Source organism: Nerophis ophidion, linkage group LG15 (genome assembly GCF_033978795.1).
Source record: "Nerophis ophidion isolate RoL-2023_Sa linkage group LG15, RoL_Noph_v1.0, whole genome shotgun sequence".
Taxonomy (NCBI): domain Eukaryota; kingdom Metazoa; phylum Chordata; class Actinopteri; order Syngnathiformes; family Syngnathidae; genus Nerophis; species Nerophis ophidion.
Window position 1 is genome coordinate 35,903,309 of NC_084625.1, and position 17,273 is coordinate 35,920,581.

Below are 17,273 nucleotides of genomic sequence, written 5' to 3' on the forward strand. Positions count from 1 at the left end.
TCACTCTTAAAATTACAAATGTTTCATTTTTCAAATATTTTTTTATTATAATTTAATAATATTTTATAATCCATGTCTAATATATTGAATATCAGTCGTATTATTTTACTGTATTTCCCAATATTTCTAAGATGTTTTTATATTACTCTATATATGTAATTTTGTCATTCTCATCCTTCTATTTTTTGTATTACTCTTAATATATTTTTCATATTTAAATGTGTTTTTCAAATGTTCCAATATTTATTCCATCCATCCATTTTCTACCGCTTATTCCCTTTTTGGGGTCGCGGGGGGCGCTGGCGCCTATCTCAGCTACAATCGGGCGGAAGGCGGGGTACACCCTGGACAAGTCGCCACCTCATCGCAGGGCCAACACAGATAGACAGACAACATTCACGCTCACATTCACACACTAGGGCCAATTTAGTGTTGCCAATCAACCTATCCCCAAGTGCATGTCTTTGGAAGTGGGAGGAAGCCGGAGTACCCGGAGGGAACCCACGCATTCACGGGGAGAACATGCAAACTCCACACAGAAAGATCCCGAGCCTGGATTTGAACCCAGGACTGCAGGACCTTCGTATTGTGAGGCAGACGCACTAACCCCTCTGCCACCGTGAAGCCCCAATATTTATTATTTTCCAATATTTTCTATATTCATCTGTATCACACATTTTCTTGTGTTAAATATCTATAACATTGTATTTTTTTTGCAATATTATTTTCATCAATATGTTCTAGTATTTCCAATATTATATTATTTCCCATATGACTCTCTATACATCTATATCAAATATGTTTTCATATTTTCTAATGTGTTCTAATATTGTAATATTTTCTATATTTTATATAATACTACTTTATACAATATAATACTACTTTACATACTACTACTACATATTTTGACACTTTCAACTATACAATAATATCGATTACAGTACGATGTAGAAGTGTGAAGCCACCACTAATTGTATTGTTTTCTTTTCTATAGCAGTCAATTTGACCAAGTAAAGCAGTGTTAATTATTAGGATATTACGAAAAATACAAAAATAATTTTGAAATAGAAGAAAAAGATTGAAATGTTGTTTACTTTCCAGATTTTCTATAAGGACACTGGGCTAAATCACTCACTTGGTACTTCTGTGATTGACAAAAGCTGATCGTAAGATAACTGTTGGCCAACTAAGTTGCCCAAGTAGCTGTGGTCTGTGGGAAGATTCAATACAACCATAAGTGGTCTGTCTTAGTGTAAATAATTACACAGTGTTATATTGATGTATCTGTTGTTTTTATAATTTTATTGTTTTATTTGAATTATTTTTTTTAACCTTTTTTTGTTTTTTGTTCAAAGAATATAAATGTAAAACAAATAGTTTTTGCAGATTTGATACAAGCATATTTCTTGGTCATAGATAATTATATGTGTGGCGCAACCAATCATGACATATTAAACGTTACATCAGGGAACATAGCATCCATCATTTACCAAAAGTCGTCTAGCCACAGAAACGGACGTCATGTCGTGGACCGTTGTTCACTAGCGGTTTCCCTTTGTGAGATGGGTAAGATTTCGACACAGCGGAGGATGGAGATGAGGAGCGTAGAGATGCTATCAGTGTTTTTGGGGCTGCCAGGGCCTTCCTGTGGCTGTGATGGTCGTGAAGGGACACAGAGATAGGAGACACACAGGAGGGGGTAGGGGAAGCCAGACAGACATCTTATTTTTTCTATAAATATCTTGGTCCAAGACAATCATTAGATTATGTTTATTATTTTGTGTACTGACAGGCTTGAATTTTATTGACAGTTTAGTGAAGAAACATATTTTTAGTAGTTTAGTTGTTTTATTTTAGCGCAACATAATTGTATATATATTTATTTTTATGTCAATTATTTATGAGTCCCTTCAAATCATTTGTAAAGGTTGTAAAATAAGAATGTTATATATAGATATTAAATATACAACTAAAATCAAAAAGTAAGACTACTAATTATTTGTTAAAATTTGAGTGTGTCCCTCTGTTGTGAAAAAGTTGCAGCGAAAAACAAGTATTGTATTAGGTCAGTTAAGCACACGAGGTTGGTCTTTTCTTGTATTTGAGTAAAGTCATTTAGAAAAGGTAAACATGGTACGCTATAGGCTACTAGGAGGTAGCAGCTACACTACAGCTAAGCACACTGTAGCACACCGGCTAGATATACCTAATAAGTAGGGGTGCTAAAAAACAACTTCCCACATGCGTATTGTGACTCTTACTTATCCTGATTCATAATTGATACCTAATTTTCAGAAATGTAGTTAAAAAAAAAAAAAAATTGGGGGGGGGGGGGCTTTTCCGCACTTACTCACTACTCGTGTACATCATACATCAGCAGCCAAGAGGAGCTTAGAGCTTATTATCATTTTATACCAAATGATATGTTGCGATAATAGGTTAAAATCGAGAAAATTGTGTGGATTCGAGATTTGATTCTGACTCGAATAGTAACTCTTGAGGGGGCCATCCATCACTTTATTGAGCAAAGCTGTTTATTGTCGACCATAACCGGATCAAAAAACATGAACGAAAAACTATTACCTGGCAAATCTGGTCATTTTCTGACCCACAACCACGGCAAAAACTATTATCTGTCATTTGTCATATTAACAGCAGCCTCTTTTGGCACATGTGAGAACTTGTGCCGACACACACACACTCATTAGACTCAGCCACTGATGCATCTATAGCTACACGAAAAGACGCACAACTCCAACACCACACATACACTGTGAATGCCAAATCGTTACACAATGATGCGGCTCACACGGAGCCAATCAATGTCAAACTGCACTTTTTTTTGGAATGTTCCCTAAGAGAACACACATTTGTATTTTTGGGATTCTAAAAATTATACAAAACGCTTGCAAAATGTGGCTAATGGGAGTCACCATTATTATATATTATATGCAAGTATGTATATAGTAACAAACACATTCATAAAAATATTTAATATGTTCAATATTGACCATATTTGGGCATTTTAAGCATTGCAGGAACTTCTTTCCCCAGTGTATTTTTTTCCATTTTCATAGCAGCACACTTTAGATTTCCCGCAGCAAATGTGTGTTCCGACTTCCGGTAACAAAAACGAATGGGTTGTTATCATGGCAGATGTGGTAACAGCCTTTTCTTTTTGAAGCTGAATATATGGAGAATGAATTGCTGCTTATAAAGCAAGCATGAAGAGAGACTGAAACGTTGGAGGAGAAGGTTGTGTGTGTGTGTGTGTGTGTGTGTGTGTGTGTTTTCAATCTTATATTGCATGTATTTATATCTCCAGAGAAACACGTTCTCATTTTGTTGTAATTAACGGCTAAACGACAAAAAAACTTGACTTGACTCGACTTCTCTGTTTGAGCCTTTTCTGATTTTCTACACAACAAAATAATAATATATGATAATAAAAGTATGATCAATATAGGTATGGGCCAATACTCTATTCGGCATCGTATCGGAAGTGAAACAGTTGTATCAAGGCACCCCTATTAATTTACATAAGCTCTTTTGGACAAATGAATATATACAATATCAACGATGACTGGAGGATGACCGGTGGGGTGCGTCGTATTTGTCTGGGTGAACAGCGGGGGTGCATTTTGTGCATTGAAGACGCTAAAACCAATGTACTGTAGGTCAGTATATCCAGACTCCACTGCAGCGGACATTTGTCTTTTTGTTTATTGGGTCAAAAAGAGCCTTTTTGTTCAAAAAATAAATGTCTACTGCAGTGTAAGCTGGTTCTCATGAGGATTTGTCAATTTGTTTGAACAAACCATTCACATCTTGTGTTAACAATTCATTACAATTTTCAGAATATGCAGAGGGCCGCAAAATTTGGATGCCCTTGACATACTATGGAGGTGTGTAATGTCTTATCTTTTTTATGGATCTATTTAACTATAGTGGCAAACACATATTGAGCACCAAACATTGACTTCTTGTGTGTGACCCGAGCGTGTCTGACGAAATGTCCCTGCAGTGTCATGTGGGGCAATATGTGGTCCTCAGAGTGTAACATCTCCACAGAGTGAGGAAAGAGTGTATTTCTTCTCATACCCACCAAATTACCCAACAACCAGCAGACCATATGAACCCCACTGCAACCACCTAGCGGCTCTACAAGCATACTCACGTTTTCCCCGACAGAAGAGTTGTCATCAAACACACAAACTATATGTGCAAACATTATTTTTGCACAATTGCACTGTTACTGTTAGGCTCGCCACTGTTGTCACATCATTATGTTTTTAGGGTTCTCCAACAAGTTCCATAATAAGCAACATTAAAATACAGTAGCATAGTAAGCCTTTAATACCGTATAGTCAGAGGTTTTATTCAACAAGAATATTTATTTGTTTTGGCCTCTGTACATTTCACACAGTTTGAACAGTAACACTGTATTTGATTATAAGAAAATAAAACACTGCACTTTAATCAAATGATTATTTGGCGTACCACAAGATGGAGCCTGCGTACCACCTGATCTAAAGAATGTGTTTCCATTAATTATTGATGCACACTGTCATGCTGTTGCTTTCTGCTTTTTGTTGCAGTGCCTGGTTTTCGGGGTACGGGGCAGAGCCACTTTTGCGCACACCTGATATCCATTTCCTACCTGACCACTAAAGCTCTCCAGCCGATTCACTTGGCACCAGTTAATTCGTGACGCTTCACCCTTCCAGTCATGTTCATTTTCCCTGCTGTGGCTGCAGTCACGCTCCTCTTTGCTGTGGCTCTTTCCTGGCAATGCTGTGGAGTGTTCACTTGTTCCTCTCCACACCTTTTTGTGTGCGACATTAGTTTCTCTCTCAACCGTTTTTGAGTGCGCTTTTTGTAAATATTTTTATTCCTTCTTTCTACGTTGGGGTTCTACTTTGGCGAGGGTCGATCGTGACACATACAATAACTGTGTGGTTTTATCATTTGGTTTTATTGGTTACGAGTCTCAATTAATTTATTTTAAAAAACATGTACTATTGTTCTGTATATGGAGTTATATAATATAAAAACGTAACAATTCTCACTATATTTTAATCTGCAGGAGAGTGAATATACAGCCAATTGGCACCCCCGTGTGGCAAATAATTGTAGGTAAAGCTTTTTTGAAGCTGGCCACCCTTGTCATGGCAAATATTAAAATAACACTGCCATTTGTGCTGGTCCGTGCCGTGAATTTTCTTTATTTGTGCCTAGAGTTTTTAAGTTTTTCTAAAATACATTTTCTGACTTGTGATGTCGTTCTGACCCCACAGCTCATCAAAATCTCTCCAAACTTGTCTTAGATCTGCTATGCTCGATATGTGTGCTACCTTTGTGCTGGTTTGTGCTATCAACAACAAACACAATATATATATATATATATATATATATATATATATATATATATATATATATATAATCAGGAGCTTCAAATCCGAGTTCATGGTTCTCGCCCGGAAAAGGGTGGAGTGCCATCTCGGGGTTAGGGAGGAGAGCCTGCCCCAAGTGGAGGAGTTCAAGTACCTAGGAGTCTTGTTCATGAGTGAGGGTAGAGTGGATCGTGAGATTGACAGGCTGATCGGTGCGGCGTCTTTAGTAATGAGAACGCTGTATCAATCCGTTGTGGTGAAGAAAGATCTGAGCCGAAAGGCAAAACTCTCAATTTACCGGTCGATCTACATTCCCATCCTCACCTGTGGTCATGAATTTTGGGTTATGACCGAAAGGACAAGATCACGGGTACAAGTGGCCGAAATGAGCTTCTTCCGCCGGGTGGCGGGGCTTTCCTTTAGAGATAGGGTGAGAAGCTCTGCCATCCGGGAGGAGCTCAAAGTAAAGCCGCTGCTCCTCCATATCGAGAGGAGCCAGATGAGGTGGTTCGGGCATCTGGTCAGGATGCCACCCGAACACCTCCCTAGGGAGGTGTTTAGGGCACGTCCAACCGGTAGGAGGCCACGAGGTAGACCCAGGACACGTTGGGAAGACTATGTCTCCCGGCTGGCCTGGGAACGCCCGGGAGAAGCTGGATGAAGTGGCTGGGGAGAGTAAAGTCGCCCATGGGCTTCTCTGCTTGCGCTGCTGCCCCCGCGACCCAACCTCGGATAAGCGGAAGAAGATGAATGGTTGGATGGATGGGTGGATGGATGGTTTTAATGATAGTGGATGTGACTCACAATATGTTTCGATCCCCGGGCTCCTACCTGCGTGACTGCGTAGGTTCCCTCCGGGTACTCCGGCTCCCTCCCACCTCCAAAGACATGCACCTGGGTATAAGTTGATTGGCAACATTAAATTGGCCTTAGTGTGTAAATGTGAGTGTGAATGTCTATCTGTGTTGGCCCTGCGATGAGGTGGCGACTTGTCCAGGGTGTACTCCACTTTCTGCCCGAATCCAGCTGAGATGGGCTCCAGCACCCCCGCAACCTCAAAAGGTACAAGCGGTAGGAAATGGATGTATGGCTGTTATTAACATTATATTATACTTACGACGCCTCCCACAATTACATTTTATTATTCATATGCAGGACCCCACCCAGTCCAAATCTCTCAAAATTTGTCCCAAACATTTGTGCGACATTTGTGCGACGATTGTGCTGATTTGTCCACATTATCCAAATATCCCCTGACTTGTCCCAAATGTTTGTGCATTTTTTGTGGAAAAAAAAAATACAAATATATATATACAGAATATATTAACACATATACACACACACACACACACGTATAAAAGTAACAATGATCGTCACACACACTAGGTGTGGTGAAATTTGTCCTCTGCAATTGACCCATCCCCTTGATAACCGCCTGGGAAGTGAGGGGAGCAGTGGGCAGCAGCATTTATGGTTATACACACACACACACATATATATATATATATATATATCTATATATATATATATATATATGTTCATGAGATGTTCTGTCTCCCTGTAATGTTTGTCTGATCTTAAATGGGATTGTGCTGAAAATTTTAATTTTCCTGAAGGAACTCTCCTGACGGAATAAATAAAGTACAATCTAATCTAATCTAATCTAATCTAATCTAATCTAATCTAATCTAATCTAATCTAATCTAATCTAATTTAATCTAATCTAATCTATTTATTTAGTTTTGTTTTTAACATGTCCAAAATAGGGCAGTACGGTGGAACAGGTCAGTAGTTAGTTAGTGCATGTGCTCACAATATAAAAATACAAAATGTTCTGGGTTTGCATGTTCTCCCCATGACTGCGTGGGTTACCTCCGGGTACCCCGGCTTCCTCCCACCTACATGCACCTGAGGATAGGTTGATTCCATCCATCCATTTATACCGCTTTGTCCCTTTCGGGGTGGCAGGGGGTGCTGGAGCCTATCTCAGCTGCATTCAGGCTGAAGGCGGTATACACCCTGGACAACACACATAGACAGACAACAGTCTCACTCACATTCACACACTAGGGCCAATTCAGTGTTGCCAATCAACGGTTGATTGGCAACACTGAATTGGCCCTACTGCGTGAATGTGAGTGGGAATGTTGTCCGTCTATCTATTCACACACTTGGGCCTAAGGCGACACAAAAAGGGACAAGCAGTAGAAAATGGATGGATGGATGGCTGTCCAAAATAATGATAAACATGCAAAAATATAATATATAAAATATATAATATATAATAGGTGGGTATACAATCGTCCCTCGCCACATCGTGCTTCAAATGTTTTAAATTGATCAAAACATTTTTTAAGCATATTCTATAATTTTTTGGTCCTAAATCAGACATTTTCAAGCATAAGAATGGTGAAATGAACTAAAAATATGAATTCTACAGAAGTATTGGCCACTGAAGGAGACCAAACCAATCAGAGCACGCGGTTCAGTGTCGTGGCCACTGATTGGCTCAGCTTCATAAATTATTATAATATCGGTAGAAAGGAGTTTTTTTTACGGTGCAGCTATCAAAATATTTGATTTGTAATTAAGGATTAATTAACCAATTAACAATAATGAATTAGAGGTGACTGCAATTGTTTAAATATATTACAAAACTATTGATTAGGTGCTGAAAAATCATTCACATTTTTCAAATAATCTTAGATTAGATTTAAATTAATAAAAAAAGAACACTTCTTTAGTTTAAATCACTCCAAACTGTAAAGCACTATTTGTTTAACTCAAATTATAGTAGACGATCTTTGGCAGCAGCGAGACAAGGCACGTCATCGGCATCGTGGCCGAGTATAGCCGACATTAGTCGAAGTGTTGTCGCCGCCGGCGGAGGCTCACTAAACACAGCTCTGCAGTTTCCGAGACGCTCTTTGTCCCCCACCGGCTGGATGACGACACTTTTTTTGTATCTCACGCCTCTCGCTCACATTTCGGCTCTGTTGTCGTATTTTAAGTCGGCACCGAATCTTGGAATAATTAAAATAATAATAATAAAACAGTAAGAAGGAGAGTCCAGCCCGTCGAGGTTCTTCATCATCATCACCATTACAGCTGCTGCCAATGTTAGCTAGCTACTACACAAGTATAACATCCTGATACTGTTGTTTTTACAACACAGTAATGGCGTTTCCTGTCGGTCTACGACGCAAAACTCCGAGGAGCTTCTCCGCAATGTTTGGGAGAGACAACGCAGCACATAAATAGGAGCATAGGAGGTAAGAACGAAGTGCTGACAGTGTGTGTTTATGGCTAATGGGTGAAACTGCATTTATAAAAAAATATTATTATTATTATTTTTATTTACATATTCTGCTTCCTGCTACTTTCATTACGTCCACGTTTTCACCCCCTTCGTGTAAAAAAGCTCTTATGTAACCCAGTGGAATTCCTCTTTTCAAGACTTGTGCAGGGAAACACACTGGCTTCAGCCAAAAGACATCCAAACGTCATTATTAACATGCATATATCTCTTTATATGGACTTTAGTGTGTCCGAACTGCTTTTTCACTTTTACTTTCACCTTGCCTGCTGCACAATTTATCCATCCATCTATTTTCTACTGCTTGTCTCTTTCTCTTGTCAAAGACATGCGCTTGGTGATAGGTTGATTGGCAACACTAAATTGGCCCTTGTGTGTGAATGTTGTCGGTCTATCTGTGTTAGCCCTGCGATGTGTGGCGACTTGTCCAGGGTGTACGCCGCCTTCTGCCCGATTGTAGCTGAGATAGGCACCAGCACCCCCCGCGACCCCAAAGGGAATAAGCGTTAGAGAATGCATGGATGGATGGATGTCTCTTTCGGGGTTGCGTGGGTGCTGGAGCCTATCTCAGCTGCACATGGGCAGAAGGCGTCGTACACCCTGGACAAGTTGCTATCTCATCTAATACAGCAATAATAAACGTATTGGTAAATCATAAGAAGTGTTTCTGATAATAGCCCTGTTGTTGGATTGCACAATATTGGTATGTTTTTTTTTAATTTGATATTGAGTGAACAAATACAAATACAAATACGAAAGGAAATGTGCAATTTTAAAATGTGAGAGTATTAATTTGGAGACAGGGAATCTGTCAGTCTCAATATCACAATTCAATATTTCTAAAGTTATTTGACCTAAACATAAAAAATGCTGATTACATTTTAAATTGATTAATTCAAAATATCGAAATGGCCTTATTTTATGATTGCTGCATATTGCATATGCACTTTTTCCCTGCATGCATGTGTGTAGTTTGGATGTGAAGTTTGAATGTAATATATTTTATTTTCTTAGTATTTATTGATTTTGTATACTTCTTGTAGGTCCCTTCTGTGCTTTGAATAAAAATGTTGTATTTATTTGCAATGACAATGAAACATAAACAGAGTAATAACAAGAATACATAAAGGACAACTCAGAGTACATTCTAAAATCATGTTTTCAATATCTGTGAATTAAAAACGTGTATAAACAGGATGAAAAGCTCTACATTTGATTGAGAATATTGTGTGGTTGAACCAGTATCAATCTCCATTACCCAGCTCAACATTTCAAATATGAGATAACATGTCTTTTCAGACTTTTTTCTGAGGAAAAAATACTGGCTTAAATTTGGGCACAACAAAAAATAAACACCTGACAGGGTTATTTACAGGAATAATTGAAATGTTTTTTAATGGCTATTCTAAATAATGAAGCCCATTAATTATATTCAATTGAGTCATATGCTGATATTTATATCAACACTCTGCAATATTTTTTTCCTCCATAGATTCTAGAGCACTACTACCTCACTACTGTCCACCACCATCATGACATCGCCAGACTCACCCCCTCTGGTGTCCCCCTCCCCATGCCCTGCTCCTCCTCCGTCTCTCCCTCCCTCTCCAGTGCCGTCCTCCTCTTCCCTACCAGCCCCGCCCTCGCTGCCTCCCACGGGGGAGGTAATGGTTCTGGCTCTGGGCAGGAAGAAACAGAGGGTCCTGATTGCTCTGTCCATCCTGCCCAATCTCTTCTTGGCTTTTCTGCTGTCTTCTGACCCTCTCATCACGCTCTCCTCTCCGCACCACTGCCGCCTGCCGGATTCGGCACCGTCCCCCGAGGTGATGAACACCTCCCTGCACTGGCCTGGTGATGGCGGGGGTCTGTCCCAATGTAAAGAGTACGTCAACGGGAGCCAGTTAGATGTTGTGGACTGCCAGGCTGGCTGGGATTACAACATCACAGAAGGGCTGAGGAACAACATTGTGACGGAGGTAAAGATTCAGATTGCTCTCTTACTGTGGTCATTTTATTGTGGTAATCTAATCAAGATATTGGATGTGTGACCTACACATCAATATTTCATCACTCACTGAGGTTAAACACCAACATCCCTTTCTCTGCTTCCATCTGTCTCCATGTTATGGAGACAGGGGGGAGGGCGCACAGCTGCACTCAATACTACAAACGTTTGTACATCTTCGTCTGATTTACAACAATACTTGCAAATTCGGGGCAGCACGGGGTAACAGGGGTTAGTGCATGTGCCTCACAATATGACGGATCTGAGTAGTCCTGAGTCCTAAGGATCCTTCTGTGTCGAGTTTGCATGTTCTCCCTGTGACTGCGTGGGTTCCCAACGGGTACTCCGGCTTCCTTCCACCGCCAAAAACATGCACCTGCGGATAGGTTGATTGGCAACACTAAAAATTGGCCCTAGTGAGTGAATGTGAGTGTGAATTTTGTCGGTCTATTTGGGTTAGCCCTGTGATTAAGTGGTGACTTGTACAGGGTGTACCCGGCCTGAGATAGGCTGCAGCACCCCCCGCGACTCCAAAAGGGACAAGCGGTAGAAAATGGATGGATAGACTTGCAAATTCGAAATGTAATAAGGTACGCTTTATAAATGTGTTAGTTGTTTTAGTGTGTTAGTTACTTGCTCTAATTATTGTAAAAGTTTCGGATCGGAATGGGATCCAGATCGGAGGCCAACAATGTTGGTTGGGACATCCCTATTTAAAATGCTTGTTAGACAGTGACAATAGTCCCTATTTAAAATGCTTGTTAGACAGTGACAATAGCTTTAATGCAACAAAGAGTCAAATGTTCCACGTTGTTCCCGCCTTTTCAACGTTCTCTTCCTGCCTCTGTTACTGCTCTGATACCGCCTTCAAAAAGGAGAAAACTGCCGTTTGGGTCGATGCTAACGTGGCAAAAATGTGGGAAAATGTCTGGGTTTTTACGGGCACCTGACAATTTGCGCTTCAGATTCCTAAAAGGGCTGCATTGCAGTATTGCATTGCTTTGCTCAACGGGAAGCGGTTAGGACCTCGGCTGTGTTACGTTCTCGATGCATTGCTCCGATGTTTGTGTTCTCTTGGAAGCAGAAGGACAAGCAGAAAAGCGGCAGGACAATAAATACAAAAACTCAAACAATAGTCAAATGTGGAGTCAAAATATCGCCAGGGGCGAACAGGAAAAATACACTAGCGTGGTGAAAACAAGAACCAACGTAAATGTCGCGAAGAGCGAGCATTGACCTAGTGACTTGTGCCTGGTGACTGAAAAATGTATAGGGGAGTAATTAACCAAAAGACTTGGTGGGAACACTAATTACTAAACAAGGGCAGGTGTGGAGAATTAGTGTCCATGGCGACTCGCCTGAATGCAGCTGAGAAAGGCTCCAGCACCCCCCACGACCTCAAAAAGGACACGCGGTAGAAAATGGATGGATGGAAACCAAAAGTAAACGAAAGGGCAGAGGGTAGAGCACGGAAACTGACAAACATAGGAAAAAAGCCACAAAACATAAATCAAGCCATGACCTGGGCAGCGGATTATGACACCCTGGCCAAAATCTTGTAGTGAGTCTCTCCAGAAGTGTAGAACTCAATTGTTTCATTAAGTTTCATATACTTTTTGTTTTACAAATTTAGATTTGCACAATTCAACATGTCTGAACAGGAGTAGGAAGAAACAGAGTTTATTTAATTTTTGTCCATGTCTGCTACTGATAGTTCAGTCAGACCATCACTTTTACTTCTACACATTTGTTCACTTGCTCTTGGCTTGTCCTTCATATATCTTACAATTTTCCAGTTGAAAAGAAAAAAATAGAGAATGTGAAGCAACTTGGGATGTTCCGATCAGGGTTTTATACTGCCGATTGCGATCAACCATAAGTGAGCTCAGCAGATACCAATACCGGTACCGATCACACGTGTTATCTATAAATTCTTCAATGCTTTTGGCAGTTTAACAATATCAACACAATATATAACTATTTACTTAATTTTTTTATAACATACATACATTTGATCAAAACAAAGTCAATAGTAGACAATAACTAAACAAAATTTTAACATTACTCTTTTAATCCTTTGTTTTTTACCCTCAAAGTCCTCTGGTGCCACAATTATTTTTTTACTGGGTTTGTAAACTTGAACAAAAATATAAAAAAAATATGAGAAAATATAAATAACAACCTACTTACTGTAGTATTGATCATACACTGATCTGATCTGATACTACCTTGGTTGGTATCGATCAATCCAATTATTGATCCGCCCTCTTCTTACATGTTGTGTAATATTTGTGACAACACTGACAAACCAACAGTTTTTGTTATCTTATCCTGTCTCTAACTCATTTACTTGTTAAATTCATGTTAAGAACTGCTTACTTTCTGCTGTAACATGGTTTTATCTACACTTTTTAAACTTTCCTAACTTATTTCCTGATGTTGTTTAAAGCTTGCTAATGGTTAGCTTAGCTATTAGCATGCCTGCTCCTGGTTTGCTCTTGGCTTGTCCTCAAGTAATAAGGTCCTCCTTATCACTGGATAATGATACTTAAGATAATAAAAATTAAGTTTATTTTCCTTAATAGAGGTGATTATTATTAGTTTAGGGAAACCACTCTAAACTGTGTATAGAAACACATAATTAGCTACTAGCCGCTTGTCAGCTGAGTGACTAAAAAAATACAGTGTCAGCCAGAGGGGATTGGCGATTGGGATCAGCAGTAATCAACAATGGCAATAACGTACTTCTTCACAAAAATTGTCTAATGCAGATGGGTGTTTTTGGCATATTCCCAATAGTGGCGGATAAATTGAAAGAAGGAAAAGTGTAAAAAGCAAAATCAAGCTTGTGCAATTTAAAATTTAACATGAGTTAGAAAGATAACTCAAGCAGGTTTTAAAGGAGAACTGCACTTCTTTTTGGAATTTTTGCCTATCGCTTACAATCCTTATGAGAGACACAAAGACAAAAGTTTTGTTTTTTTACGTATTCTAACATAACATTTGTCTCATTCTTGGTGGCTGGCAATACAGTTAATGGGAGCAATCCATTCTCTAAATCATTCTAAATCACTTTAAAAATGCATTAAAAAACCGTCAACAATACTTGATTCCATAACCTGCAAACATTGTTATTGTTAGACCCAACACTGAGGAACTATTTTTCTAGCATACCAACACATCGGCGTACGGTATTAGCCATCTAAGCTAACTAACACACAACATGTTTGATTTTGCAATGCACAACACTGGGAAAGAACAACAATTTGTACTGACAAAAACCATGATTACAGTAAGGTATTAGCCCACATTTCATGTTTTGTTTGTACACAGCTAGCGTATGCACTGTGGTATACGGTGATGTGCTGCATGTATCATGATCAATAGTATAGTGACTTACTAGATGGATAGTCCATTTGGTCCAGTTGACTTGGGTAAGTAATCCATTAATTTGGCATAGCTTGCCTTGAAGTTCCAGATTTTCAGTGTGATCAGCGTAAATATTGTACATACCGTATTTCCTTGAATTGCCGGGGCGCTAATTAATTTAAAACCCCTCCTCACTCCTGCGCTTACTGCATGCAGTAAAAGTAAGCATGCGCTAATTATTTTAAAACCTCTTCTCACTCCGACACTTACCAAAGGCATGCAGTAAAAACTTTAGTGTGATGTAAGGATACCATCATGACAAGCCCATTTAATAAAAAAAACGTTATTATGGTTATTATTTTCAGCACCGAAAGCTTGGAATAACCTACAATCGAATATTCAACTTAAAACCCTTGTTACATTAAATAATTTTAAAGCTTCTGTGAAAGGATTGCAGTCTACCTTGTCTGTATGCACATGTGTCATATGAGCAAGTTTTAATGTTGTAAATGTGATGTTTTGTGTTGTTTACTGTTTTTAATGTAACCATGCTGCTGCCCTTTTGGCCAGGTGTCCCTTGGAAAAGAGATATTTGATCTCAATGGGATTTTACCTGGTTAAATAAAGGCTAAATAAAAAATAAATGAAAAATGGTCTTACCTTTACTCATAAATGAAATCCATGCCAGCTCCTTCTGATCAAAAGCATTGATAACTTGTTTATAGAAGTATTCCTTATCTTTCTTCAGTTTTAAAAGTCTCGCTGTCTCGATGGAGATCTTCCCTTATTACCTCCTGCCATGATTGAAAGTCCAGTTTAGAAAACTGCTATCAGACCGCTGCTATCAGTTAGCTTGGGTGCGGGCGACGACAGAATTATCCTCGGATAACTCCCCCTCCCGTTCTGCTCCGTGGGTGATCTCTTTATCCCACCACTGCCAACATGAATGTTGTTGTATAAATAATACACTGCGTATTTAGGACTGGAACATGCTTTATTTTAGCCCAGTTGTTTACATAGCCAGCAAAGGTCCGTCGTGCACCCGCCGCGTCATACAGAGATGGGAATTTTCCGCGAATCCGCGGATTTTCCGCTGATTTTGGCGCCGCCAGGTAGGGGTGTAATGGTATGTGTATTTGTATTGAACTGTTTCGGTACGGGGGTTCCGGTTCGGTGCGGAGGAGTACTGACCGAGTTCCACAATAACATATGAAGTAGCCGCCTATGCTTAAGTCTTAACAAGCTGCTCCGCTCCATTCTGCCTCTGTGTCTGTCTGTACACAGCACCCAGCATAGTCCCTCCCACACAACCATCTAATTGGTACCTCAGTAGCGATGTAACAGCCAATCAGCAGTGCGCATTCAGAGCGCATCTCATCAGCGCTTCAGCGTCGAGCAGATAGGCGTTTAGCAGGTGAGCAGCGGACTCTCCAAATTACACTAAACACTTCCAAGTCAACTACTTTCCAAACATCACTATGAGCCCCTTGATCTTCTAGAAACAAACTGCAGCTCAGCTCACTCGCAGTCCTGTTTGAGGTGAAGGCTAGTTAGCGTTTAGCGTAACATTAGCTCATTTTGCGGTGTGTGTGTGTGTGTGTGTGTGTTATGGACAGTGTTGATTGAGGTGTGTTGAAGCAGCAAAAAAGGACATTATATCAAATGAAGAGTTTCTGTCTCTGATAGTGGATATAATAATGTAAGTGAATCATTAAACTTACATTAACTCCATGGTGTTTAGGTATGAATAGTCTCTTCTATTGCTACTGTACTATTTTTTCAGCTATAGTTACATTAATCATTAGTAATGTAGCAGCCTGGTTTTGAATGGCAGGGTCCCTGCTATCACACGTTGATAAAAATATAACATTTACATAATAAAAATCAACTACAGGCTTCCCAAATGCTGTAATAATTTAAGCATGATGAGTTGACTTGAAACTGTTTAATGTTGCACTTTTTATATGAAGAAGAAAAGTTGTGTCATTTTATTTCATCTAAGCAACAACTTGAGGCAGTTTAATGTGGATTAACGTGGGCAGAATTATTATAGTGTTCCCAATGTTAAAAGGATCGAGCCATTGTTTACAAATTTGGTAAATGAATAACCCAAAAATGTATATTTTCTTGTTTTCTTACTATACCGAAAATGAACCGAACCGTGACCTCTAAACCGAGGTACGTACCGAACCGAAATTTTTGTGAACCATTACACCCCTACCGCCAGGGTCATTTCTGTGAATCGTTTAAATCCTGGGAGAAAATTATAGGGGGGGGTTAGGTACTCGTGGTTTTTGTCTTTGCATTGACCTAGTTATCAGTACAAGGCAGAGAATTCCCACGAAAAATATAATGCCATTGTGTGAAGGCACCAGATTGGCTAGCTCTACTATCAGCTGACAACATCAACCAATGACATTGCCCGTTATAGGCGTCTGCATGCGTCGTTTGCTGACAATATCTAGTCGTTGATCCTCAATTATTGTGAGTGTTTCTGAACTCGTATTCTGTTAATATTGTTTGTGTTTATCGGCAACTAATGTGGAAAGAAAACACAGTAGCTCTCAATTAACACGTTTCTTAATTGACAAAACAGTTTCAGACATGGTTAAGCTTATTCAAGATAGGAATGCTTCATTAGCGAAAGATATCGATAAGGGCGTGAGAAACAAGTGGAACTGGGCATGGCTCAATATATCTATCAAACTGAAGCTGAAGATTAACAACAGATTTTGACCTAAAATAGCAGGAAATGCATCCTAAGCTAACATAGATTTCAAAATTTTTCTGGGGGGGCCTTCCGCTAAACGGTGTTTTAGGATTAAAACATTTTCACCTGATTTTGTAAATCTTCATTCCCATCCCTGGTCATATCCGCCCCAGCACAATCCCGTCACTCATTTCACTTCTTCTGCAGCCGAATAGTCGCAAGAAGGATCACTTGCGCCCTCTACCACCAGGAGGCGGGAGTCATTTAATGACTCATATTTAACAGACGCAGCTACGGTATTGTGACGGTCTCAAGCCGTCGTCTTGCGGGTTCCCAGGACCACCACGGGAGGACATGGCTTGAGCAGTTTGACTTTGTTTATTTTTCAATAAAACCTCAGTCCAGTTCGCTCTTCCGCTCCTCCTCTCCGCTCGCTCGCCGCCATCTTGGGCAGGGCACGCTGCCTGTCTGTCAGACCGT

General features: G+C 39.8%; 1 protein-coding gene across 1 annotated transcript in view; it reads left to right on the forward strand.

Annotated features, from left to right (window-relative positions):
• The first annotated feature begins 8,237 nt into the window (after positions 1-8,237).
• slc22a17 (solute carrier family 22 member 17) overlaps positions 8,238-17,273 on the forward strand; it is a 30,100-nt gene continuing 21,064 nt past the window's right edge. Inside the window, exons 1-2 of the mRNA XM_061922094.1 lie at positions 8,238-8,665; positions 10,202-10,685. Of these exons, the coding sequence (XP_061778078.1) occupies positions 10,242-10,685 (444 nt within the window). The 5' untranslated portion in view covers positions 8,238-8,665; positions 10,202-10,241. The remainder of the gene's footprint in view (positions 8,666-10,201; positions 10,686-17,273) is intronic.